A 26,302-nucleotide genomic window follows, 5' to 3' on the forward strand; every position below is an offset into this window, starting at 1 on the left:
TTAAAAGATCTGACCCCACCATGTTTGAATGCTGAGCTTGATCATTAATTATCTTGAACCATGTTCATGTTACGTGAAGGCATCGTGGCTGACGTACTGTCTTTGAGGCGTGACTGCAAGGTTTCCTCCATGAACTGGATTGCTGCATCCCATTGCGGCTTGTCTGTGATGGAACGGTCTTCTAGGGCATTGTGCTGGATCACCCTCTGACAAACACACACACATATGTAAGGCAAGAAAATCACATTATCAGTTAAGATGCCATGTAACGGCAATGCATATTAAGTCTTTGAGTTTCTTTATATTCATAGTACATGATGACTAAATTGCAAACTAAAGTGAATCAACATGTGCATGTGCTCTCTGTATCCTTGCACACAGGGTGAGTGGATTTACTGTGTGTTTACCAGGCTGTCCATGGCCCTCTCATTCCACTTGTGCCTCTTGATGCTCTCGTCCTTCACAGCCTCCTTCAGCTTGTCAAAAATGTCGTCCTGGTCTTTGCCTTTGTATTCAGCCATGAAGCGGGCAAACTCCTCCTGCAGTGTCTCCCAGGCAACCTAATGGGGGGCAAGTATATTGGAGAAGGAAAAGGCTCATATTAACATAAGACCATTGCCTGATTGAATATTTATTGGAAGTTCAGCAGTTTGTGTCGCAGTAGTTGAACTGAATATAAGTAGGAAGTTGCAATGAGTAAGGAGCAATGCTAAAACATAGAATCTGAATATCAGTTAAGTGCCAAATCATTTCAGAAAAAACAAAATTTAGACAACAGCATAATGTGTATCTAAATAAAATACAAAAACAGTCACAAACTCATGCATTAATATGCTTATGACCAGATGACCAACTCAGAAGATCTGATTTAACAAAAATTTGATTAGAGTTCATGCTACAAAATAACATCTCATTTTAAAAATCTAAATCATAACATAACCAGGTTTATAAAGACAGACAGTCTCCGTTACCTCCAGTGCTTTGTGTGGAAGCTGCTTGTCGGTCCACTGCTTGAGCTTGATATCTATGGTGGTGTTAAAGGTACCCGAGTCCATTGTTTGGGCAGCAGGCAGGTAGATGTTCTCAATCACATGGGTGGAAACACGTTCCCACAGCTTCCTCTGCAGGATGGACTCCCTGGAAGGTTAAAAGATAAGTCATGCCAACTTCCAATAACTGGATTGATAGAATATATTTTAATTGGCGCCTTATTCTGGAGCAGGTTGTTGTATTTTGGTGCTCTCTGTCTCTTGTCCATATTTTACATACACGTTAACTTTTTCCCCCCTTTAGATTCAGATTATTATTTTCTGATTCAGATTTATAATAGATCTAATAAGCAAGAGTGTTTATAACCAAGTTGCTTTCAGATGTCCAGCTCAGTTCAGTTAAGTGATCCGGTGAGACAGAAAACAATGAGTGAAGAGGGATCGCTCTTGGCTGAGTGGCTTTCACTTGTGTAGTCAATGCTTCTGTGATTGCACTTGATTCCAATTCCAGTAGATTCCAATACAGCTCTGCTATGACCCTGTTAGCAGTTAACGGTCTCCCCACTCCTCCTCTATTTCTCCACGGCAGTGTGACAATGGAACAAAACCTATCCCCAAGTCCCCATGAGAGCAGAGCAGTGTTGCGCCTCTCATTTATCATAAACACACGCTCATATTTCATTAAGCTCCCCTTTTGTTCAGGCTAGCACTCTTCACTGTCAATAAGCGCAATCTCCAATAGTGCTGGCTGGCTGCTGGCTGGCTAACAGGGCCACCCCTGTTCCCGTCCATGGGCCATTCATCAGAGTATTGATCTGGGAGAACTGATGGCACGCACACTGGGGACGGCCACAGCAGCATGCATACATCTAATTTACCAAGGTTTTCCCTCATTGGGGGTGAGGTATAACTATAAATTCATGTGCAGATAAGTATATGAAGAGAAAGGCCTGCAGTTTACTCTAAAAATATCTTCCCACTCATGGCTGGTTTAGTATGAGAATGTGTTCTTCATGAACAGACAGTTACGCATTAGGTCCTAAAATGTAGTACAGCATCTTGTTAAGATCAATATTGTATAAAAAGTGCATATAACACTATTACCTACAATATCAAAATGAGGCTGCAACTGACCTCTGACCTCACTAAACTTACCAGTGTTGTGGGGTCACTTGACTCAAGCTAATGACTTCATCCAAGATTTCATTTTTTGCCTTTTCAAACAGTTCATTCTGCAAAGAGACAAAATAAAGAAACATCTGTATCAATATTACACACCTTTAGACAACTTTCACACTGTGCAGTTGAATCCTTTGTCTATTCTAGGGGAATGTGATACAAGAGTGCAGTTTTAAGTGTTAAGTTTGTTTTTCTCACCCTGTCCAGCTCTCTCAGGCGAGGGTAGTTGTTCTTCCATTCTGTCTCCAGGTTGAAGCGGGATGCTGAGGTACGGAGGGATGGTTACAATGAATATTTGATTTTGAACATCAATATGAATAACCTTAAACTTTACGTTTAACATAAGTGAAATTATGATTGAATACTAGTGGTTCCATAATAAAAGGATTTTTACAAATTCATCTCCTCAGTCCTTTACAAATTCTAAATAAATTTACCATTTCATGAGTTTTTTTTTTTACTATTTCTATATACTCTGTTTTGATTTTTCCATTCAGAGGAATAGGTATAAAGTTACAGGTGACATCTCCCATTCGAAACCCCCTTCCCATCCCCCATCCCTATTCCCATCCCCCATCCCTTCCAAAGGTCAACATACATACAAACAAATAAATTTAGCAAACAATAGACCAGAACAGTGATATATAAATAGACTGTACATGCTTAAAAAGACATGAAAGAAAAAAAAAACTGTGTATAAAACGTGTACATGTGGACTGAGTCAGATTATGAAAGTTCTCTTCTTTAGTGTCTTACTGCTATAATTTAATTTTGGTAAGGAAAAAAAGGGCAGTGGGTTAGTTTAGAAAAGGCTTAATTCAAGCAGAAGACAAAGTTTCCTATGTATCTTATAAAAGAGGACCAAGTTGTCTAAAACTTTTTTCCGAGACCCATGTACTGAATACCTGACTTTTTCTAATTTCAGAGAAGTCATCATCTCTCTGATCCATTGTATAAATGAATGAGGGCTTTGTTGATTTCCAGTTGAGAAGAATGAGACGGCGGGCCAAGAGAGATGCAAATGCAAAAGCATTTTCCTGATGAGCAGATAAATTCTCGTCTGATTTTGCCACACCAAAAATGGCAGTGATACAGGTTGGGTCATGTGTTCTACCACAATGCATGGTAGTTGCTTTAATGGTGGTGAGAACAGTTTTAACAAAAAACCTGGGAGATTGTCCTCAGTCTCTATGAGCAAAGCATTTAGAGACTGACCTGTGCCAACATGCCAAAACATGTGGCCCAAAATGGCAGGGCTTTGGTGGCATCTGGGACATTTGGAATTTACTGTAGGGTATATTTATGCTAATGAACTTGAACTGTATTAGTCTATGTCTTATACAGAGGGATGAGGTATGGATGCACACTATACTGTCTTCCCATATCTGCTCCGATAGTTCTCCCCCCAATGTCCTCTTCCTAAGCTGCTTTGTTGTCAGCCCAAGTAAAGGGCTTAATGTGCTGGATCACGTTATATACCCTGGAGATTAGGCCCTTCTCATACAGGTTAAGATCTAAAATGTAATGTACCAAATCAACTGGGGGAGTAAGAGGGAAGGACCTGCTTTGTTTTAACTTGGTATGATATAAAGGCAGCTTTCAGACTGCTAATGGTGCCTATCCTTTAATAAATGTGTGTGAGGACTTTGCGCATGCACACTCTCTTAACTGGCCCCCTAGGACGAAAGTGGATGGGGCCAATCACACACTCTTTATTAAAAGTCAGAGTTTTAGTTCTCACTTAAACACACAGAGACAGAGAAAGAAAGACACACACACACATACACACACACACACACCAAGCCTGCTGTCCCTTTCCACAGCTCCCTATCCACAGTGGAGATTAGGCTAATTGCTGGTTTGTGGGGCCACGGTGGTGCCAAGCATGGAGGATGGAGGCCGGCTGTGTGTGATATGATGGGCTATGGATCGATACACCACACAATGGGCCTATGGGAACTGCAGTCTCACGGCCATAAATCTCCTGTGCTGTTAGCAATGGGCCCTTGATTGTCTAGACTAATTGCAGTTGGAAGGCAGCGCTGGGGAGGTGGAAAACTGTGGCAAGGCAGGCTGAGTAAGACCATTACAATGAGGTGGGAGAGTCAGGAGTAGAGGAGTAGCACCTGTTCCCTGTACAGTTAATGTGTAACATAACCATGGCTTTGGATATTAACACTCACAAAATGTGCAGAAATATAGAAATTGCTAAATAGACATATGAGAGTGATCATACCTTTGAAGACATCAGCCTGCTGCTCAACAGACTCCCTGACCATCTTCCAGAAGCAGTCAGAGACGGCAAGACTCAAGTTCTTTGTGGTCACCTGGTGGGCCTTCAACATGCCGTCCCTAGTTGCATAAGTACATTCATTGTCAACTTTAAATTAATTAATTCCATGAAGCATTCAATTTTGGTTAATGATGTGTAACTTGCCTTAGTAATCTTGAGTTCTGGAAGAAGTCCTCTTCATAGTCTTTAATGGAGTCTATGCTTTCACCACTGCTCCCTACGGATGGGTGGACAGAGTAAGAATAAGACATCAGTAAATGGGAATTCAGTTAATTATTTCATACAGAATAATAAATGTATGTGATTATGACTTTAATAATTCAGAGAGGAGTTTATGTAAACAAGAATATTAGATTGGGGAAACCACAATGAACCTACAAGAAGGTCCCTGGTTACCGGAGGAGGCTGAGACATAATATTCTGAAGCTACCCATTAACTAATGTGGAATCAATGCAGGTTGCTGGATTACTGTGTAGTACATGTTACCTTTTCCTGTCACCACAGCAAAGTAGCCCAGGGCCTTCATGGGAAACAGCTTGCCTTCCACTATTTGCTGGATCTGAAAGAAAAAAATGTGAAAAAAGAATTACATTTTCAGGATCCTTCAATCTGTAGTTCAAGCTTCCCAACACTGGCTCATTGAGGGAACATCAGGTTAAAATCAAAGTTCTGAGCTCCCTCTTGTGGTGCAGCTGCATATAGCTTCTCTCATCCTTTCTGCACTGGTCAGGAGAAATCTGCAAATGCAGCTGTTTAGTTATTTAAGTTCAGCTGTAGGTAACTTTTTGTCAGTATTTCTGTTCTCCTGCAGCTACTCAGTTAAGGATGGTAATAACAGATGAATGATTGATTAATTATTGTTTTGAAGAAATTATCAACCAAGAATAAGTTAACTAATATCACAAAGTTGAACAGTGGCACTGTTGTCCTGGTCATCAAAAAACAAACAAAAACACAGGAAAATTACTTTATAATAGTCAGCGTAATCTTTTACATATAAAACAACATTTTTGTTGAATTGCCTTTTTGTGCCCAAATGACCAGTTAAGCTATCTTACCCTGCTGGGGCTGGCCAGGTTCTTTTCAGCCAAGTCAACTTTGGTCAGGACAAAGATAGTCCTCTTCCCATGGGGGTCCATCTGGCTAACCAAGTCTGTTACGATGCTCCGCTCTGCATCCACACTGCCATCTGGATGGAGAGAGATGAGGGTCAGAGGAGAAGTGATGAAAGACTTGTTTTTCATGTTCTGCTTAAGAACACAACAATGGGATAGTGCAGCATGTGACTGAATGCCAGTCCTCCCCCTGCTCACAATTATACCTACTACCTTCATACACAATTGTTGTAACTGGGAATGGCATGCTCATGGCTCACCCTGAATACAGAGGATGATTGCATTGGGGTTCTGCATATAGGCCTTGCTGATGCTGAAGATGGTTTCCTTCGTGTCTGACGCCATGCCTGCGGTCACAGTCTGAGGAAGACACACAAAAAAAACTTTTAAGGATGTATTTGTATTACTTATTTATGGAGACCAGCATGGTTTACAGTATTCGTCTTTCTAAAAAGAACAGAAAATTTTAAATATCAAGGTAATAAATCACAAAATCCAGTTTCTTGTACATGTTAATAAATCTACTTAGGGTCATTAGGTCAAAATAATACAAGAATATATACTGATCTTAAACATGAGATACTTTCCTTGTGCAAATTAATCTAATGCAAAGACTACAGTTGTCTTTACTCACACTGATGACACCTGGTAAGTCAACAAGCACCATCCTCTGAATGCCGGGGCCTTTGACGCTCAAGGATATTGTCTGATAAGAAAAACCAAAAAAAAACCTCTTATTATATATTATTACTCTACAACAACACATTACAGCTTTAAAACAGCAGCTTTTAACAATCTGAATGTAAACACCATGTCCCACCTCAGAGCTGACTGTCTGTCCCTCCTTCACACTCTTCCTCATCCTCAGCTCAATCTCATGCCTCAGAGCAGCCAGCTGCAGGTCACAGAAAGAGGGACCAGATATAATGGTATGAATAGGTAGCCAAGTCAGTGCTGAAATTCATACTAGGTGGATGATTGAATGGCTTTGTGACTTACATCCTCTTCCTTGGTAAGGTCAAACTCTCTGCCACTGTCCTTGAACAAGGCCACATGGTGGGGGCCTTCGCTTAGTGTAACCTGCAGAAAATAGCATTATATGTAAGAAGAAAGAATGTATTACAAAAATTGTATGTATGTGTACATGTTTTTTTTCTGTTCTTTTACAAACAAAATTACACAAACACTAGCCAGTCTGGTCCCAAGTACCTTGACAGGGGAGCGTGTCATCATCTCTCCAGAGCCCCTGGGAAAGATCCTGGCCTGGGCTATCATCTCCAGCACGCTAGTCTTCCCAGCACTCTGATCCCCAACCACAACCACCTGGAATAGTAGAGGAAGTGGACGGTGGAGGACAGAATAGTAGAAAAAGAGGGCAGGTAAACCAAAAATAAAAGGTAAGGGAAAAAAGTGGGAGAGAACACAAGGTGTTAAGTAATCAGGGTCCAAGTAATACAAAGCACAGAATTAGGAATGTGGTATGAGTACTCATTCAGAAATTAAATACCAATACTGTGAAAAAAGTGAATCAGCTCTAATCCATTTCCAGTCAACGAGAATTTAAACCTGCTCCTTACCCTGGGTAAGTGGTCCTGGGTGTTGTAGTTGGCATCATAGTCAGACAAGATGTCCAGGACTTCAGAATACAAGTCAATAAGGGATTTCTACAAGAGGGGATACAATAGTAAGCTTAATTATGTTTAACTTTATATTAACTTTAAAACAATTAGTTGGGACTTTCACTGTAAAGAATAACTAAAGGAATAGAATAACTCAACTAAAATTATAGGCAAGACACTAGAGAAGCATCAAAGGTACAGTTGTCAAAGAATTTAAGAAAATATTTCCTTGTCCATTGAATGATCACGCATGATAATGTAATTTTAAGCAGGGGTTAAATCCAAATTTAATTTGTCTTGTCATCTTTAAAAGTTAGTGTGTATTGATGTGTTTATTGTGTATATGCATTTACATGTGTAACCCACCTTCACTTTCCTTTGGTGAATCCCTTTATCATCTTTTTGTAGAACCACTTTCCTCAACTCTTTATTCTCTTTCTCCAGTCTCTCCAGCATGCGCTGATATTTTAGCTATGGATGAAGTAGGAAAATATCAACAAACAGCATCAGCAACATTTCACACCTATAAGAGCAATGGACTTGGTGGCAGTATTCAGTTGAACTGTGAACAATATGATGAATTTGATTTTAGCCAAAGTAACACAAAATCTACTGTACCTGGGTACGAAGCAGTTCTTCTTGAAGCTGGTCAACCTTTTCTTTGTCTGAAGACTAGAGGTCAAAGTAGAAAAATAGAAAAAGAACAGCGACAAACTGAGTTAACGCTTCCTCTCCGGAAGATTTTGAAAATAAGGGCTTCCCGTTACCCGCACTTCACAAGCATGAACTCCCACCAGCACCACAAAGGTACGTTACGTGCACACTGTATTACAGAAAGAACCAGAGTTGAAAGTCAAGTTAATGCATAAAGAGAGGAACAAAGATCAGATTTCAGGCAGACAGTACTTATTGTGGCATTATTCAGTTTTGATCAACAAGCTATGATTCACAAACTGACAAAAATCACATAGTTAACCCCCGAAAAATCCGTCTGAATTTAGATCACAAAAATCATACCTTATTTGTTTGTATATTTTGTACATTTGCAACATGTTTGTAGGGATGAGAGACAGGACAGAAAACAGGAGACACAGCATACATTAACGGGTGGGATTGGCAGCAGAGGAAAGGGAATTTAACAGACAGTCACACCACACTATGTTGTCAAAAACTTTCTACACAACAACAGCTGGGACATGAAGTGTTCTGTAAATTATGTTCTAGTGATAGGCACCAGCTGTGTTTTAAAATGTTATGACTTTTGTTATTTAAGAGACTTATTTATAACTGCAGCTAAAAGGCTTCAGGCTTCTCCCTTGCTGTCGATAACCTTGTCACCTTCATGTTAGTTTCAATAAGTGCAGCTCACACCATGCAGCGGCTTGCTACTCCACTTCATGCAGTGCTTCCGTAATAAATAGTGCTTCTGATGAATGTCCGTCCGGTTGTAATCAGACAGTGAGGCTGAGCTATGTCACTGTGCTCCTGGAACCGAGCTATGAAGGCCCATGCATGCCCTTCCGACAACCAACTGGCAAAGCAAATCTTAGCACAGCCTGACAGACTATGGGGTGATATATGGAGGCTATTGCTGGGCATTGTATTGACGGTATTGATGGGTCAATTTGTCTGCACTACAGATATAGTGAATTTAGCATAAAGGGGCGTTACAAACATTATTTTAAAACCCTAACACCACAGCTCAAAGTAGAGGGCTAGACACAAACACCTGTAAAATAAAATGCAATAGTCATGCAATAAATGCTTTCAGTCAGAGAGGAGTTAATTCATCTGTGGTGGTGGTGTACTGTGTTGCATTTTACTTTAAGATCTTGCTGTTATTTTGTCTATGTGGTGGACAAAATAAACACTCAATTTCAACAGAAATTGAACATTGTAGGTATAACAAAGATTGCATTTATTGCATGGCCACAGCGCTGGAAAATATCAATAAAATATTTTGCAGCTGTTCATGTCCATATATATTAAGCTAACATGCTATAATGAACTTTTTTACTCTTAGCAGTCAAAGAAAACACTGCCACTATAAACTGAATCTTTAATCATTTTACAAAATTCTGATTTGATTATTCAAATTGCCTATATTGCTTTATTCTTCACATATTAAGTTAGTTAAATAGCAACTTAACATTAGCTGAAAATCTTGTTTTTGCTGACCACCAGTGGTATATCTTCTGACCTTGCTGCGGTGATGCAGCAGTGTACCCTGGGGTGCAACAGTACACTATGACATCCCTGCTGGGTGTGGTTACAGATGCACCAGAGCACACTTCTGACCAAATCCAACCACACCTATAAGGGATGCTGGGTGTGGTCAGAGATGCAGTCTTGTAATTTTCTACTAGAGAGGGCAATGAAACTACTTTCTTTTTCAGCCTGGTGTTAAGTTACTCTTTAAGGTATTTGGTTCTTAAGTAGTCCTACAATATATATTCTGGGCGGATCTAAGTGGGGTGGGACCTTCACCTTGCGTTTCTGTTGAGGGGGGCTGGGGTTCGGAGGCGGACTGGGAGCAGGCTCTGGCGGTGGGGGACGCGCATTATTGGCTGCAGCGGCCCGCCGGACCTCCTCCTCGTGCCGCTGGATCTGCTGCTGAATAAGAATGAGCTCGCCAAGCAGACCCTGCTGGGGTATGTCATAATAAGAGAGATGTAGGAGCAGCATCAAAAACAACAACCAGCCATCGGGTTGGTCAGTGCTGCATCTAAACACACGGCTACGACAGAGGAATCCCCGCCTCTGTCTCAGTCACTGGCTGTGACTTTGTTGCTGACGAATTTGAAGAATCATGATTCAGTCAAGGCTCAAGTTAAACAGAATCTTTGGCTTTGGTAATCTTGCCACCATCATCAGTGTGACCCAACAAAGTCAGTCTCTCTCGTACACAAAGGGGAGATGCCAAACTTTGCCAGACTGAAGGCAGAAGAGGCGACTAATACCACAACCAGCGCCTCTCAGCAAGTGGCAACAACAATGATTCTGTTCTCTTTCCTCACAATCATCATCACTGTGGATTAATACGCTCATAATTCAGACAACGCTATGACAGGTTTTCATACTTCTTAGCAGTACAAGAAGAGAAAAGAAATTTCAGTTTTACTGTAAAAGTAAAATAACCAAATTTGTAGTGATCTTCAGTGACAACTGCTGACCGTTGTAGATTATAACTAAGACCACAATATTACATTCTGCTGCACAAAATGATGTTCTGCTGTATGCTGATGCTGCTGAAGATGATGATGATGATTAAATAAGCAAAGCAAGCACTGGGATACTGCTCTATCAGGGGTGAAGCACAAAGCATATGCTATAGCAGGTGAAATTTCTTTAGTTCAAGTGTCCCCAACATGACGACATTATCCATTTCTGTGTTGTTGTTTTTTTTACTTCTTGGCTCTGTGCACATGCCTGCATCAAATATACCTTGAAGAGAAACATCAACTTGTAAGTTGTGTCATGTTATACTTTATGTGTCATGTTGGAGACCATGATTGCAGACTAAAAGCAGGGCATAGGAGAAGAAAGGCATCATCTCTCATTTTAATGCAGCTCTCCTTAGAATAATCATATTTATTGTCAAATCTTCACATATTTTTTGGTTGTTTAAACTTTAATTCTGTAATGTTAAAAACACACAAAACCAGAAAATACAACAGCGGTACATTGAAATTGGTTGCTTTGTGGGAAATGAACAAAACACAAAATGAACAGGAAAGAGAGAGGACAACAGAAATTAAACAAATGTGAATATAGAGAATGCTGTATGTATAATGTAAAGCTAGAAGTAGGAATGGTCTCCATGAATGGGACTTCTGGGAAAAAAAAGCATGACAAGCGGTAAAGGGTACTTTTGAAGCAATGATTAATATCAGTGTGCATAAATTCAGGTGATACTCTGTCAGAATAAGTGCCATACAGTAAGCACATGTTATCCTCTGTCAATGCTAAAACCTTTTACATTGTTATGCACCACACTGAAGAGCAAGCTGCTCTGTAGTGAGACTTGCACCTAAGGTTAGACAACTTGCCATCTTTCTCATCATATTGTTGACATTAATCAGTAAGAACCATTTTCTTACTATAATATTGTCATAGACCTTGAAATGCTTCTGTTGATAACAAGCTGCTAGTGTGAAATGCATATTTCACATTGAGTAGAACTGACTGAATCCAAAAACACCCATAAATATGATATTTCCCCATGTTACACAATATATACAGTGGGGTCCAAAAGTCTAAGATCACTTTCCTATTCCCTTGATTGGGGAAAGTGGTCTCAGACTTTTGGACCCCACTGTGATTTAGGGAACATTTTAATTCCAAGTGCTTTATGAGTATATACGTTTATAAAATGATGGCCCTTCAATGCATGTCTCTGACAATGTTAGGGCGATAGATCTTCTCCTTTGAACAATACAAACTCAAATTTTATCTTTTCTTGAGTTTCTGAGTAAATTCTGAGTGAATTTTGATTCAGTGCACTACAGCTCTTGCCACTGAAGTGAAAGGAAGCCAAGCTGCATAAAAGATACTTGAGAGACCAAGTTATGATGAAGTAGAAAAGGTCAAAGCTGACAGTGTCAGGGGGTTTTATAAACTTGCCTTTTTGTATTGCTTGTCGCTGGCATCTTGTGCGGCTGCAGCAGAAGCATCTGTGGCGTTTAGAGGAGGGTCGCCTGAGGTTTCTACCAGAGGAGATATAACAACACAGACTGAGGTTAAACATGAACATGCATGACATACTCAGTGTTTAATGTACACAAGCTTAAGGTGACAATGCCCGTAGCCACAAGATGCCAGATGCCATCATTTAAAGCATGCCTATGATTAGAAAAAGAAAGACCAGTGTGATTAGATTTCAGATGTTTGGAAAATCTTGCACTGATGTACAGACATACATACTGAGTGTTACTTTTAGATACACTGCAGTTATGTTCATATAGTGCGGCAAACTGCAAAAAATTATTATAACTTCATAATTATTTATTGTAAATCTACTTTAATTAATAATAATGTTCTAATAGCGTTCCAGTTCAGAGATTAGAACATTCCTTTTCACTTTCTTGGGTACTAATGAAGTTAAATCTCTAAAGTTTTAACTTATTCAACCATTGAATGCCAAGTCATGAGGGGAAACTAGAACATTCAACCTCTCACAGCGTGCATGCATTGTGCAGCGTGCATTTATTAAGTCTAGTAAGAGTAAAAATGATTTTCAAAACATTTAGTGCACATTTAGAGTTCTTTGAATAATTATAGTAATATGCAAATACAGGTTCAGAAAAACTGCTTGATGGTTTGGTTTGGATATAAAGTAGGACATAGTTTGCTGAAATTTAGATTGGTGCACTTTGGTGGGGGTTCTGTGTTACAAAAGCAGCTACCGTAGGACAAACTTATTATTATTATTATTATTATTATTATTATTATTGGTTTGTATGATGTGAGCTAAAAAGCTTTTACTGCCATGCACAAAGCAAAGTCTGCTTATAAATGAGGGAGGTTATTACAAAAGCACTATGCTGCAATGTACTTTACATAGTCAAATGTACAGTAACATCCATCCAACTTATTAACTTGGGAATAAGTTAACTGAATACTTATATTGAAGAAAATAAAAACAACAAAACCCATAAAAAGTATTTTTCATGAAGCCATGTAGAAAGTATTAAGTTGAAAGGTTAATATTGAAGAGAAGGAACACTCCTTTGGTGTTTTTATGACTCACAGCAGAGGTGAGGTCCACTATTGCCTGGCTATTGCATGACTTTGGAAGTCTTTGACTTTGGTGTTTGCATATGTCAAAGTTCAATCGATGTGTTATGTAAATTGCATTTTGCGTGCATTTTCCAAACATCTGAGTGGCAATAACTAAAAGCAGAAAGAGATCACCCAAAATATTTGTGATTAGAATGTAATTAAAGAAAGCAGCCCATACAGGCCAGGACAGAGAGAGGGTGGAAGTCAAAGGAGGCAAAAAAAACACACAGGTAGGACAAAGTCTAGCCAAGGACATTCAGGTTAAAGAAAGTCACAGGGGAAGAGGAGGACATACTAAAGGCAAACACACTGGATTTGCATTGAAGAGCTCTTCAGACCAGGAAGGAAAAATTAAAAATCATCAGCGGGTTATTGCTCCATTTACCACTTTCCTTTTGCTGCACTTGGAATAGTAATCATTCACGATCTCTAATGATTTTGAAAGAATTCACAAAGAGGGAGAGCAACTGTAAGAGTGAGGCTTTTACTGATTACAGTAAACAGATATTAGCAACAGGGTCAAATTGGATGTCTTCATAAATACGCCTACTCCTCTGAATACCCAGAACCCAAAATGAGACCGTTTCACCATCCTTGAGACAGGTCATACATTTCACTGAATACAGAACTTGCGTTCACCATGAACAACGCCATTCTTGACAGCAGCACTGGTCTGCAACCTGGAAGCTTGGAGTCTTCAAACAGGAATATTACCACAACCATACCAATATCATGGCAAGATGGTGGTCAAACATCAACAAAAAGAAAGGAGGGGAGTGGGCAACGCTACTGAGAGCAGGGTTTACACACCTAACAACAGATGCAGACCAGAAGCTCCTTTGACTTCACTACCCAAACTCACACCTGTGAAGAATGTGGAGGAGGACAGGAGGGTAGGGGAAGGGGAGAAAGGAAGAACAACACAAGATAAAAAAATCATAAAAAAGGCAGAAGCAGAGGGATGGTGATCAAAGCAGGGACACAGCTAAATGATGTGTGTTAAACAAACTCACTGCTGTGCCAGAGCTTCAAGTAAAAAAAGCCACTTCATGAGAAACAGTTAAAAGAGAGTAGCACGCCCATAAACTGGGCCTGATCCTCAAGGAGCCCATAGTCATATTTTGTCAATATCAGCTAATCGAGACGTTCAATTTTAAAAAGGTTTTTCCTCTACTGGCTACAGATTTGTAAGCAAAATAAGATTTTCTTTGATACTGTCGCATAATGAAACAAAACATTATCGGTTTCTCTGTGAGTGTAATTCCATCAATGCCTTTTGGACTCAAAGTGCTGAAAAGAAAACACTTGGACTAAATTCTGCAAGCGTTATTAGAGGAATTTCATGGTGACTTACTGGTGCCATGTGGAGTTTTCTGTTGCTGATAGAGGAAACCTGAGATTGCTTTACAAATTTAGTTGCAAATTATATGGTGGTTACGAGTAGATAATATTAGATAATTTTGAGTAGAGTAGATCATTTTCATTTGCAGCAGGGATATGAGCGCCATGGTGTAATGCGAGCAACTGTGATGAAAACCCCTGATAAGCAGATGGCGTTAAGTGCTTTTCCAAACAACATGAAAGTCTGTACTTTCCTTGATCTGAAGCTGGAGGATGGTGGATGTGGTTAGCCTTAACTGCAGTAATTTATACATTATATGAAACAACACATCCACAAAATGTAACAAAGTCATTATCACTTAAAAGTTGGTGTGTGGGATTGATTTCAAGTCATGAGGGCTTTTGTCTTTTCAAAGGCGACTGTGACAAAAAAAGTGATACAAAGCAGTTTTGATGTCTTGTTAGTTAATGTCAATACATATTGTGAAATGAACATGGAAATATTTAATTTGACAACAGTCTACCTGGGACCTTTGCAGTAATGTGGTCCTGAGTAATTGGCTGTTTGCAACACCATGGTGTAAGCCATGGATTTTTCTATTGCCTACTGATCCAAAAAACACCAATTAAAGGTTTTTTGGTGTACAGGCTCTTTGTAGAATCGGTTTGCAACCACAACCATAGACAGAAAGGGTATAGCAGAAAAGCAGCGGATTAGATCACAAAGCAGGCTACTCCCTCGTGTTTTTTCATAACTCTTATTCTATGTTATCTCATTCTGCTGAGGTCACTTTGAGGCAGGAGAAACCACAGATATCACACTTTTAGCCTGAGATATGGCACCCAATTGAACCGTAAGGTACATTATATAAAAGCATAGACCAATGCAGATGTGGAAGAAAAGTTTGCTTGGGTGAAGTCAGAGTTGCCTGGACACTGGACTACACACTCTGATGTCTACAAATAATTATTTATTTTGTTAAGATGCAGTAACTTTATAAAAAGGCATGGTTGAGGATTTGTTCACTCACCGGAAGACAGGAGACTTTTGAGGAAGGTGAAGTTCTCTCCTATCTTGTCCATGTCAGGTAGAAGTTTGGCTATTTCCTCTATCTCTGGTAGAGCTTTGGCCAGTTTATCTGTGGACAAAAGAGATGATATGTTGAGTGGAGAAGACGGAAACGCAGGAAGGTAGAAAGTATTTCATGATGCATAAATGTGCGGCCATATTTCAAGTAATAAACTGCATGTTTCTCACTTTACGGCACCAAGATGAAAACACTTACCAAGGTCAATTTGTTCACTCAGTTCCCAGACAAAATCAGGAATAACCCAGTTGTATTCACTAAAATCAGGCAGCATGTCCTTCCACTCTTCATAGGTCTAAAGGTAAAATGACAAGCCTGTGTTATTGTCGCACAAACAATATATAACAATGATATACATTTCCTTTATGCTATATAAGAAGAATGTTTGGTAATGAGACTTTGTGAATGAGAGGATTTTCTACTGTTTTGAATAAGCACTGGTGTATGATCACAGCTGGAAAAAACAACCAATGCATTACAACCACTGATGGGGAAATTGTATAAGCCTGGGTAAGTTTTTGTTGCTTAATAATAAACTAATATTAGTAGTGCTCCTGTAAATTGTTTGTTTGCAAGCTTGTGAAAATATCCAATTTCTCTGGTCATAAGATCATTGACAACTAAAGACATGCTCATGGGACAGAAAAGCTTAATAAACCATAGTTTACAAAGAGTTTCTAGTACTCATAGCAGATACAAGTGAGGAGATGAGATAATCGCTGACTCCATACTGACCTTCTTAGCTGTGTATCCTCCTCCCACTGCACTGCCCAGCAGGATGTATCTGAGCTTTAGCAGCCTGGCAGCAAGGCGGGCCACCCAAAAGCCGCGCTGCTGCTGGTAGTTACGGCCCCCTGACCCTGGGGGAGGCTTAGGAGGCCGCATGGGCAACCGCGACATGGAGGTGAAATAGCGGGCTGCTGTGCGATGAGGTGGTCGCTGTGGGTTAGTGTTTCCCGAGTAGCGGTGGTGGATGGCACGGGACAGAGGGTGCAGCTTCTGGAGCGGTACCCGAAATCTCACCCCCATGTTGGTGGAGACCAGGTTCCTGCAGGCCATGCTGAGATAACAGTGGAATCGGACAACAAATTACACAAACTCACCTTCCTGAAACGTACGCGCCTATACACTCCATCACCGCTAAGAAAATAATCTCAAAGGAAGCTACTAGTCACACGTCCTACAGCTGAGAGTAGTTTCACTGTGGAGTCATCTGTTGATTGTTTTACTCTGTGAAATGTTATGAACAGTGAAAAATCAACAGATATTCAATTATGAAAGACAAAAAATCCTGAAATTTGAGATGCTGGAACCATGGCTCTCTGCAGAGATGGTTTGGCTTTATTGTTCGATAAATTACTCGATGAGTACTTGATCATAAAAGGTGCTGTCAGTAACTTTTGGTTGATCAACTCCTCGATTTGTCAACTAAGTATTTCAGCACTAATGCTTCCATATTTGACACACAATAATTCAAATATGAGCCACACAGTGACATGAAAACTGTGGCCCAAAGACATTTAATCACTATACCTGATAAACATGTGAAACCAGGAAAAAATAAAGATTGTATTAGCAGCACCGGTTGTTGTTGCTGTTGTACAATTATAGCAGCAGTAGCAGGAGTAAAGTATCATCAGTAGAAGTACGTTCATCCTTGTTTTCCTCATCCCCATTTTTGATTTGGGGTGGTGACTAGAAAATAGCTTTGAGATACAAGGACTAGCGACTGATATGTTTAATGTCGTACATAACTAAGTCAGCTAATGCAATTCATACTCTGACAAGTTATCTAAATGGTCCTTTTGGTACAAGGTAACGGCACAAGACGCTGCAACATGCAGGCAATTAGAAGATTTGGTACAAATTTTAAGGCAACGTTACCTTCAGTATAGACTTAACCCTGAATATAGCGTACATAGATAATATATAGCAGGTAGCGTTAACGTCCAAAGACAATTAATCTGGAAGTCAGTTTGCTTTCCAGTAACAACCCGTGTTATCTAGCTAGGGTTAGCTATCTGACCAAAGCTACGTCAAAATCCACAAGAGCGACAAAGGCCGATTCCCTGTTTATAATTAAGATGTCAGCGACTGAATAAAGGATTATGTTGTGTGTGTATCCAGTTTGGTTTTTGGTATATGAGGCTTTTTAATTAGGACGACAGATATTCACATGAAGCAGGTAGCCCCTCTGTCCTCAGCTGTCAAAATGAACAGCTAAGCTACATCTGCGCTTAGCTTTCACCGCAGCTACAACAAGTAGCTACTGTTACTGTTCCGTTACTTTATTTAAACGGGAACTTACCAGGCAGCTTTGCTCCCGACACGCAACATGGTGTTGTTATTAACACACAAATCTCTTTAAAATACACTTTTTAGGCACAGTTCAATTCATCTTTCCAAATGGTACACATTTGCTCGCCTATTATGGCAGCTGAGTAGCTCGTTTGCTAACAAGGACACAGCTCAGAATGACAGTCCACTTCCTGTGAACCGGTACAACCTCCAAATCAGCACTGACAAAAAAACCCCAAAATGTGAAACAGTTCCGATATATTGCTGCACCGTCCCTTCACGGACAGCACCTCCAACTGTCTGGTGCTATTAACTCTCAGTTACTTAGTCTTGTTGTAATTATTCTTCATGTTCATGCTGACCATCAGAAGATCCCTTCATGATGCATTTTCATTGTAAGTGATAGGGTCCAAAATCCACAAACCTCCTTCCATACAAAAATGTATCTGAAAGATTATTTTACGTATATGAGGCTTCAGCCGTCCAAATGAGTCAAATCAAGGTCATATCTTTCAAAGTTTGTCTTTTTTAGTACTAAATCCCCTCTTTTTGTTAGTACTATAGTTCCACTGCAGCTGAACAGGAAAAACTGAGACACAAAAAGGGAAATGTTTCACTAAAAAGACTGTGACTGTGGAAGATATCCACTTTATTTGACAAAGTAAAAAGGCTGAAGCCTCATATAAGCTTCAGATAAACTTTAAAATACATTTCTAGTCAAAGGGGTCGTGACTTGATTGGGCAGGATAGAACAGAAAAAAACAAAACATTTCAGACACACAAAATGTTTTTATTTTCAAGCTTCACACTACTTTTTGCATTATTTATTGTGAATTACTGTATTTTATCTCCTCAAGCCTCTAAAAGTCATAAGTCCTCTTTCATTTAACTAGTAGACAATGCAACGTGTGAAGAGGGGTCCCAGCTGTCACGAGCCAAAAAGGTTGGGAACCACTGACTTACACTTTAAGCACACTTGGAGGGGATCTTCTAATGTTCAGTATGAACAGGAGGAATGATTTAAGAGAGCAAAACATGTTCCAATATTCATATGGAAATCTCACTGTTTTAAGTCAGACTTGAAAAATTGTGAACCTATCCTTTAAGGGCTCTAAATGCTGTAACATTGGGCCAGCAGGATAACACAAATTAAACAATACTGACAGGCTTTACAGGCAAATACACCAGACACAGAGCTTACTACAATGTGCATGTAAAATTGATTTGTAAATTTAGTTTGTTATTTTAGACTTTTCCTGTCATGTCCTCAGGCAGCATGCAACCTTACAGACTTTAGGTATAGACAGTGCACATAAAGAGATTAAAAAAAACCAAACAGAACAGACACCACCCTGAGTGCTACCACTAAGTTTAAATGGGCAATACCGTTGACTGATAAAGGTGTTATTTGAATAAACAGGTGCGACTTAGACTAGTTGAGGACAAACTGCTGTTGCGATTAAATGGATGACTGTAGGTGACACATCAGTTACATGATGAAAATTTATAAAGAAATGTGTTCTTACTTGTGTGAAATGAGCCATTGAGCCAGTATTTGTTACGTCACACAGGAGGATCCCAAAGACGTAACACATTCAAGAGTCGTGGGTGTCAAACAAAAATCCCAGTGGATCAAATTTTCTTGTAAATGGTTTTAGACAGAAGATCTAATACTAGAGTTAATCTAAGGTTCAATTTCATTTTACCCTTTAGGGTGAGAGCAGGGACTGTCCACTTTTCTCAACTGAATACAAGAAGCACCGTCTCAATTTAAAGACACCTCTGAATGAGACATATTATACCTGAACATGGAGGACACCACCGCTGTGTACAGCCCTCAATATCTCACAATATATTATGTGCTGTGCAGTTACTTACATTTAGGAGATCCTTGTCAACTTGTAGAGTCAGTAAACATCTTGTGACCACTTTACAATTACCTTGTATTACACTCAGATACACTTTGAACCAAATACTTTGACTTACTGCTACAACTGTGTAACTTGAGGCTTCCTAACCATTCTTTGACATATAAACTGATCATTTTCTGTAGTTTCTGTGGTATCCCACGTATCCCAAATGAACATAAATAAGTTGTAGACCTGCAGCAGAATGTTTTAAGAACATTTATTGAAAAGAAAGAAATCAAGATAAATCTGAAATACAATCCTCAGGGAAAAAAGAAATGAAAATAAATAAAAAATAAATTATAAAGTACAAAAAATTCCAAAAAAAAAAAAAAAAAAAAAAAGTACATCTCTGCCGATAAAAAAAATACATATACCCAAGTTTAGTCTCTTGCTGAGGTGTGGGAGCTGCAAATAAAGCACACCAAATAAACTGTTCTGAAAGCACTGACATACAGATGAATTGTAATAAAAAGTTTTAACCAACTGTATATTTTCCTTATTTTGGGTATGAACTTTTATTATTTTCTCTATTCATTACAAATACACACATTTCCCTGAGGAAACAACATCCACATGAGGCTTCATGTACTCAGTGGCTGACTCGCTCTAAATGCCATTCAATGGTTTGTTTAAAATACATGAAGTGAATAAGAGGCCAATGCTAACTGTCAACAGTCAGTATATGTTGTACCTGTATAAGAGCATAGAGGTTTCAGCATAAAATCCATTGCTTTGACATAGCTGTGTCACAATAAAAGGCAAAACTGTAGCGTAGAAGAAAAGCAATAGTAGTATTTACACTTTGCAAGTCATTAAATTGATTACTTTTCTGTATCAAGGTGCACAGTTATGACACAGCTGTGACTGAATCATTTTGCCCCTAGCAGCAATATAATCACCTCTACAATAGACGGCTGAACAGCAACGCACATTCTTTTTGCCAATTACATTTTAATTTTACATGGATGCAAAAGATATTTTAAAATTTCTAAACAAAAAAAAAAGGTTCACTGGATGAGCAGACAAAAAAGTAACAAGATTGTCAGATGTTGCTCAAATTCTGAATTCGCTAAGCGAAGGAGCCGAATATACTACATCAATTTAATTCCCTTCTTTCGTCAAGATCAGATCCTTGGTTTAATACAAAATGCTGAGACTCAAGAGAAGAAAAGCTGAGAATAACGCCTACTTTGGTGACTTGAAGTCTCTCCAGTCAGGGTGTCTTTTAACTCTAAAAGTAGACATTTGCTGTAGTATGTTTACCCAAGACAGAATGAATATTGATCCAAGTGCCCTATTCATACTTCACAATAACTGATTAAAATTGTGAAATAAATGCCCAGGATTCATGCCCAAATAAAGAAAATCCAAGCTAATGCAACTTCATAACAAAAGTGAAGGTACAAACAAATCCAATAGAAAGTATAAATTAAAAGTAGAAAGACAACTGATTGTAACACAGTACCAAAATAGTAGAAAAAGACACACCAGCCCTTTGATAATCCAAAAACCATACATTTTTATAACTAAATCTTTTGACTTTTATGCACACACTAAAAATGTACATCTCATATATACAGATAGAATCCAACCTCTAATATTATTATCATCTCCATTTAAAGTCCACTTCTGCTCAGTCAAATCAGAGTTGACAGAACTGAACACAGGCTAAAATTAAACTGTTTTTTTTTTCTTTTCTTTTTTTCAAATAACCAATACAGATGTGATCAAATGTTTTTAAGTCTTTGGAAATATAATCAATAACCATAGTATTGCATTGCATTCAAAAAAAACAAAACTACTGTTTTTGTTCTTTTCATAACATTCAATTTTAGCCTCAGTAGGTATCTAGAGAAGAAAAAAATGAAACCCTGAAAGGTAAAAAGAAAAAAAAAAAAAATACCGCTGAATATTCAGAAGCATAGAAACTCATCTGGCCCATGTTCAGCCATATTGTTTAACTTCAACAAAATTAACATATTTTTGACAAATTCATGACAAAATATCATAATCTTTCTGCAAATTGGCACAAGTATGTCTATTTGAATCATGTTATGCATTTCTCATCAGTTTCATCTAGTATCCATCCTTCTCACAGTCTGACCATTAACCCATAAAATGCTGTTACAAAATATTATAACTTTGCAAATCAAATACATGTATGCATGAAAACTATTATCACATATCACATTTGAGCTTTGAAAACAGTATGGATCACAAGTTTCATATGCATCTGTAATATTACTACAAGTATCTCAATAGACAATGGCTTTTAAGAACTGAGCAACTTTGGACTCTTATGTTGCTGATATTATGGAAATCTGTTGTGATATTGTTTTTATATGAATAAAATAATTCATAATCAAATACATGATAAAGTGGCAAATGATACACAGCGCTGTTACCAGATGTTTGAGAAATAATTTGCTTAATTTTAGTAACATTACATTGATATTCTTTTCACATGGTGTCGCATAACCACTGATAAGCACTCAGAGAATATATTTGGACATATTTTTTTAAAATTAAGAATATTAAACCATAAAATGAGTGAAAGGCAGGCTGCTTTGTAGAGAATACAGTTATATTGACATTGGGAGGCAGCTACATACGTGCCGGTGTGTTTGTTTTAAAGTGATGCTTGACTCAAAATCTGTCTTTTGATTATCAAACACCATCTCTGGTGGCTTTGGTGGTCAACTTGTATTCGGTCAGTTACAATGATTTCCAATTGTACCATTTTTTTTGGCTTTTTTGGAACCTATTTTAACCGACTGAATTACACATTCTTATTTCTATTAAGGAAGAAACTACAAACGTCTACAGTCACCTTTAAAATCTAACAGATGTGAGTGAGTATTAGATGTTTAATGAACATATTTGGGGGAGTATCACTTTAAACATCAAAGGGAGAGCAGTGAACATAAAATGTAGCCCTTAACTGTATGCAGGTAGCCTGTGTGCAATACATGAACACTACTGTCAACGTTAATCAGCATCCATCTTGTGCAGGGTGTGCTGTTGTGAGGATGTTCTGAATGTGCCAAAAGCAGCAAGCTGATGAGATGCACAATGCCTTGCCTTGGTTTACCATCCCACTTTTAATGAGTCTTCCATAGGAAGAAATGTTTTACTGAGACGGTCACGGACATTGTTTTTAAAAAAAAAAAAAAAAAAAAAAAAAAAGTTGTAGTATGGCTCTCAGGAGCCCATCAGACATGAGTTTGTAGATGTATGAAGCATACGTCCTCATGCATTTGGATAACTGCACATGAGAACCAGCCAGATGCATGCAGTTTCTTGTGCAGATTTTTTAATACAGCGATGTTCATGTAAAATATTCCTTACTCTACAGTAATGCTGTGTATTTGCAGTAATATTTCTAGTTTTGCAACCATCACATCTTCAAAACATGACCATAGGGAGCTGGCGTCATGCACGTCTTTGCATGCTTTCAGTGTCCTGTCTGATGTCATAAGATGCTGACAGGACATTGGCTCATAGATGCAAAAACAAGATTAAACTTTTCTAGCCATGCTAGTGGCTCATTAGATTGTAATGTTCATCTCACACCGGAAAACCAAATTTTCTAGTGTGAAAGTTTGCTATTCCTACTATTTACCACTAGTTGGGCAAAAAAGTTTGGCTTGAGGGGAGTGCCTGAGGAAAGGCCATGTTGTCCCCTGCTAGACTTAGGTTATAACGTGCATGCAATCTTTTAGAGGTATCCTGTTAGGAGCTGAAGTGTTGTTGACCGGTTAGTGGCGTGACATGAAAAACCAGGCAATAAAAAAAATCATGAGAATTCATCCTCTGTAGACCATGGATGTCTGTGCCAAATTTCATGGCAATACATCTAATAATTGTTGACGTGTTTCAGTCTGGAGCAACAGACCAATGGTATTTGCCATTCCCTGATCCATAATTTGATATATTTTCTACATAATAATATCTTTGACAAGATGACAGATACAATGGAGAGCCTGCCACAGGTCCCAGCCTGTGGTTGAGAGAGGAAGAGTACATCTGTTTGTGAATCAGTCTCTCTCACTAAATCTTTACTTTTTACAGGCCATCATTTCTTGAATGTTTATAAAAGTTTTGGCCAAAATATGAGAAAAATTTACCTCAGATTAGTTTCTGAGGTTAATCATTTTGTAGTTTTAATCATCAATCTGTATATTTAGTGTATTTTGTGAGAAAGTCTTACAATAAAAAAAACTTCCCTAAACCTACCATGCCTACTTCTAATATCAACAAGTCACTGTCTACAACTACCTTAAATTAAATTAAAAGTGGCCGAAAACAACAGTATGATTTTATTAAAGGTCATATCACCTTATGGCTGGTGACTCTTCAACACAATAAATACGTTCAATGAAAGCAAGTAAAACTATCCTGTCAGCTCTTACTAAAAATATAGATTTTTAGAATTATTGTACAGTTTCCAAACCTTACAAAATCTAGACATGCCCCATTTTTTATTTAAATAATTCTTTATACTTTTTTTCCAGACCTGTATCATCAGTGACAGTCGAAGGGATATGCGTATTTTTGTTTACTTGCAAGTGTCAATATGAACTTGGGCCTGTTGATGGCAGCCATACAACTTACAGTGTGCTTGAAAGACTATTTGAATACAGGTCTCAAATTAGCCATTTTATTCATAACTGGGGGTCTATGGTAAGTTTCTTTTTGGTTATAATTTTATGCTTTCTAATGAGTGCTTGCCAGGTGGTTATGCAAGCTCATTAAAATGACGTGTATGTACAGTATATTAACTGTATAAGACCACTACATAGTAGCAATCAGAGCCTAAACTGCCCACAACACAAGTTACGCACAGAATGAACGCCTTCATGATGTGAGGTGGTGGCTACACAGATATATGAAGATCGAGGAGACGTTTTTGCTGCTGCTTTTAAAAACTGTATGATCAGAAGATGACCACCTTCACACCCTTCCAGTGTTAACAGCAACTGTTCGAAACGATCAGTTTTAAAGTGGAACCTCTTTTTACAGTAATTTTCCTCAAACTCCAGAGTCTTTGTTTATCAAACAACCCTCTTACTCTCAGTATTTTTAACAATTTTTTAACAATAACAATTTTTTAACGATTATTTTCAAGCACAACGCCTACACTTTCCATGACATTCCTGACAGCACATGTATGTCAGAGGCTAGCTCTGAAATGGAGCGGAGTCTCCTTTATACCCCTTCCTGACAGACAAAGTGAGGTGGATATTAAACCCTTGGTTGACACACTAATCTGACCTGGCTTCTCAACACTCCCTCCATGTATGTTGGATGCTGTTCGGCTTAGATGGACAGGCATTGTTATAAGGGATGGGAATTTACTTTAATTTAAGAGACCTGAGAGCGCGTGAGTGGACGAGCCAGAGAGAGCAAGAGTACAGAGATAACGGAAACTTAACTTTATTTGGTAATTATGTGTAGGTCTATGGGTTTTGCAGTTATGTCTCTGGAACTGCAGTATTAGACGCAAGTTTTTAAACAGTAACAAGCAAATATCCTGTGACTGTTTCATATGAATAGGTTGAATGTGCGTTCACTAAACATGCGTCATATGCATGTCTCCCGTATAAAAGGGGTATTAGATACAGGGAGAGGTGTTGGGGATGCTAGGAGTTGATCATGATTTGATAGGTGGAGCCGTTTTCTGGGCTGGGCTTGGCTTCAGTAGTGGTGGTTGGTTTTGGTGGCCAGTCGGGGTCCACACTGAGTTCCTGGGCCAGATGCATGTAGCGAGCCTTGGGTGTCATCTTGCGAGGGCAGCACACCCAGGACAGACACTTGTACGCCCGCAGGTCAATGCCCCCCTGAAAATACCACAGCCCCAGAAATAAACAAATGAAATAAATACCAGAATAAGGAGGAAAGGGAGGGAGGAAAGGTTCAATGAGCAGGTGTCAGACAGTTTCTCTAAAAACATTTCTACTGACAAGAGCAAATCACATCAGACAATGGCATGCTAATAAACTATATCATGCAAAAATATAAAACGATAGAGGAGCCGTTTGTCTAATACGTAGGCACACTTTCTTTACACTGTTCAACTGTTACAATTATGCATGCATGCAAGTCATTCAAAACAAAATTCAGCATGACAACAGTTTGAAGGAGTTGGCAGTGGACAGCTTTAAGACTGAGCCTACTCCTTAAAAACAAGCTCATGGAGTCAAAGATCAAACAAAGGATTCCACAGCAGATCAGCACGGATTAAAAAAAATATGCAAGTCAAATTTGTCATTAACATTATATTGGGAAAAGACATTTAAGGCCAGCCTGCTTCAAATTCAAACATACTGTACTTGATGGAAACCACTGACAGTGTCGGCTGAGATAATTAGCTGGGACCTACAGTAATAGGGAGGCTAAGAGACAAGTGCAGCAAGGAGAGCTTATTAGGGCCAGTGGGCTGGAACTTGAGACGCAGTAGACGAAGGGAGAAGAGGTGACAAGCAATCATACTGCTAGAAAAAAGCAATGTAAGATATCGAAGCCTTGAATTGGTTTGAGTAATTAAAATTTTAAAAAGGAAGAATAATAACTGGCCACTTTTGTATATTTCTGCATAAAAACTGTGGTTTTTAACATTCTCCAACATTAATAAGTGTAGTGTATGATATACATGTGCATGGCAGCATATCACATCATAAAAAAAATC

At 38.7% G+C, this 26,302-nt stretch overlaps 2 protein-coding genes across 8 annotated transcripts in view; both read right to left on the bottom strand.

Annotated features, from left to right (window-relative positions):
* The window catches only part of opa1 (OPA1 mitochondrial dynamin like GTPase), a 37,860-nt gene extending 19,954 nt beyond the window's left edge, over positions 1-17,906 (bottom strand). The window contains exons 1-24 of one of the 5 annotated variants that reach the window (XM_044361112.1): positions 17,715-17,906; positions 16,142-16,466; positions 15,605-15,701; positions 15,350-15,457; positions 13,788-13,841; positions 11,820-11,902; positions 9,684-9,839; positions 7,815-7,868; positions 7,563-7,667; positions 7,155-7,241; positions 6,787-6,900; positions 6,577-6,657; positions 6,398-6,472; positions 6,212-6,283; positions 5,838-5,937; positions 5,521-5,651; positions 4,949-5,021; positions 4,606-4,678; positions 4,405-4,520; positions 2,367-2,431; positions 2,145-2,221; positions 972-1,137; positions 408-560; positions 98-206 (exon numbers count right to left, since the gene is read on the bottom strand). In XM_044361112.1, the coding sequence (XP_044217047.1) occupies positions 98-206; positions 408-560; positions 972-1,137; positions 2,145-2,221; positions 2,367-2,431; positions 4,405-4,520; positions 4,606-4,678; positions 4,949-5,021; positions 5,521-5,651; positions 5,838-5,937; positions 6,212-6,283; positions 6,398-6,472; positions 6,577-6,657; positions 6,787-6,900; positions 7,155-7,241; positions 7,563-7,667; positions 7,815-7,868; positions 9,684-9,839; positions 11,820-11,902; positions 13,788-13,841; positions 15,350-15,457; positions 15,605-15,701; positions 16,142-16,466; positions 17,715-17,743 (2,503 nt within the window). In that variant the 5' untranslated portion in view covers positions 17,744-17,906. Of the gene's footprint in view, positions 1-97; positions 207-407; positions 561-971; positions 1,138-2,144; positions 2,222-2,366; positions 2,432-4,404; positions 4,521-4,605; positions 4,679-4,948; positions 5,022-5,520; positions 5,652-5,837; positions 5,938-6,211; positions 6,284-6,397; positions 6,473-6,576; positions 6,658-6,786; positions 6,901-7,154; positions 7,242-7,562; positions 7,668-7,814; positions 7,869-9,683; positions 9,843-11,819; positions 11,903-13,787; positions 13,842-15,349; positions 15,458-15,604; positions 15,702-16,141; positions 16,467-17,714 lie in introns of all 5 variants that reach the window. The other 4 variants (XM_044361111.1, XM_044361114.1, XM_044361115.1 and 1 more) reach the window with 4 other exon arrangements.
* Positions 17,907-20,102: 2,196 nt separating this feature from the next.
* Positions 20,103-26,302, bottom strand: part of atp13a3 (ATPase 13A3) — a 39,620-nt gene continuing 33,420 nt past the window's right edge. For all 3 annotated transcript variants that reach the window (XM_044361157.1, XM_044361155.1, XM_044361156.1), the window contains one exon: positions 20,103-25,454. In XM_044361157.1, the coding sequence (XP_044217092.1) occupies positions 25,257-25,454 (198 nt within the window). In that variant the 3' untranslated portion in view covers positions 20,103-25,256. The remainder of the gene's footprint in view (positions 25,455-26,302) is intronic.

The sequence above is a fragment of the Thunnus albacares genome, chromosome 9, assembly GCF_914725855.1.
Source record: "Thunnus albacares chromosome 9, fThuAlb1.1, whole genome shotgun sequence".
In the NCBI taxonomy this organism is placed as follows: domain Eukaryota; kingdom Metazoa; phylum Chordata; class Actinopteri; order Scombriformes; family Scombridae; genus Thunnus; species Thunnus albacares.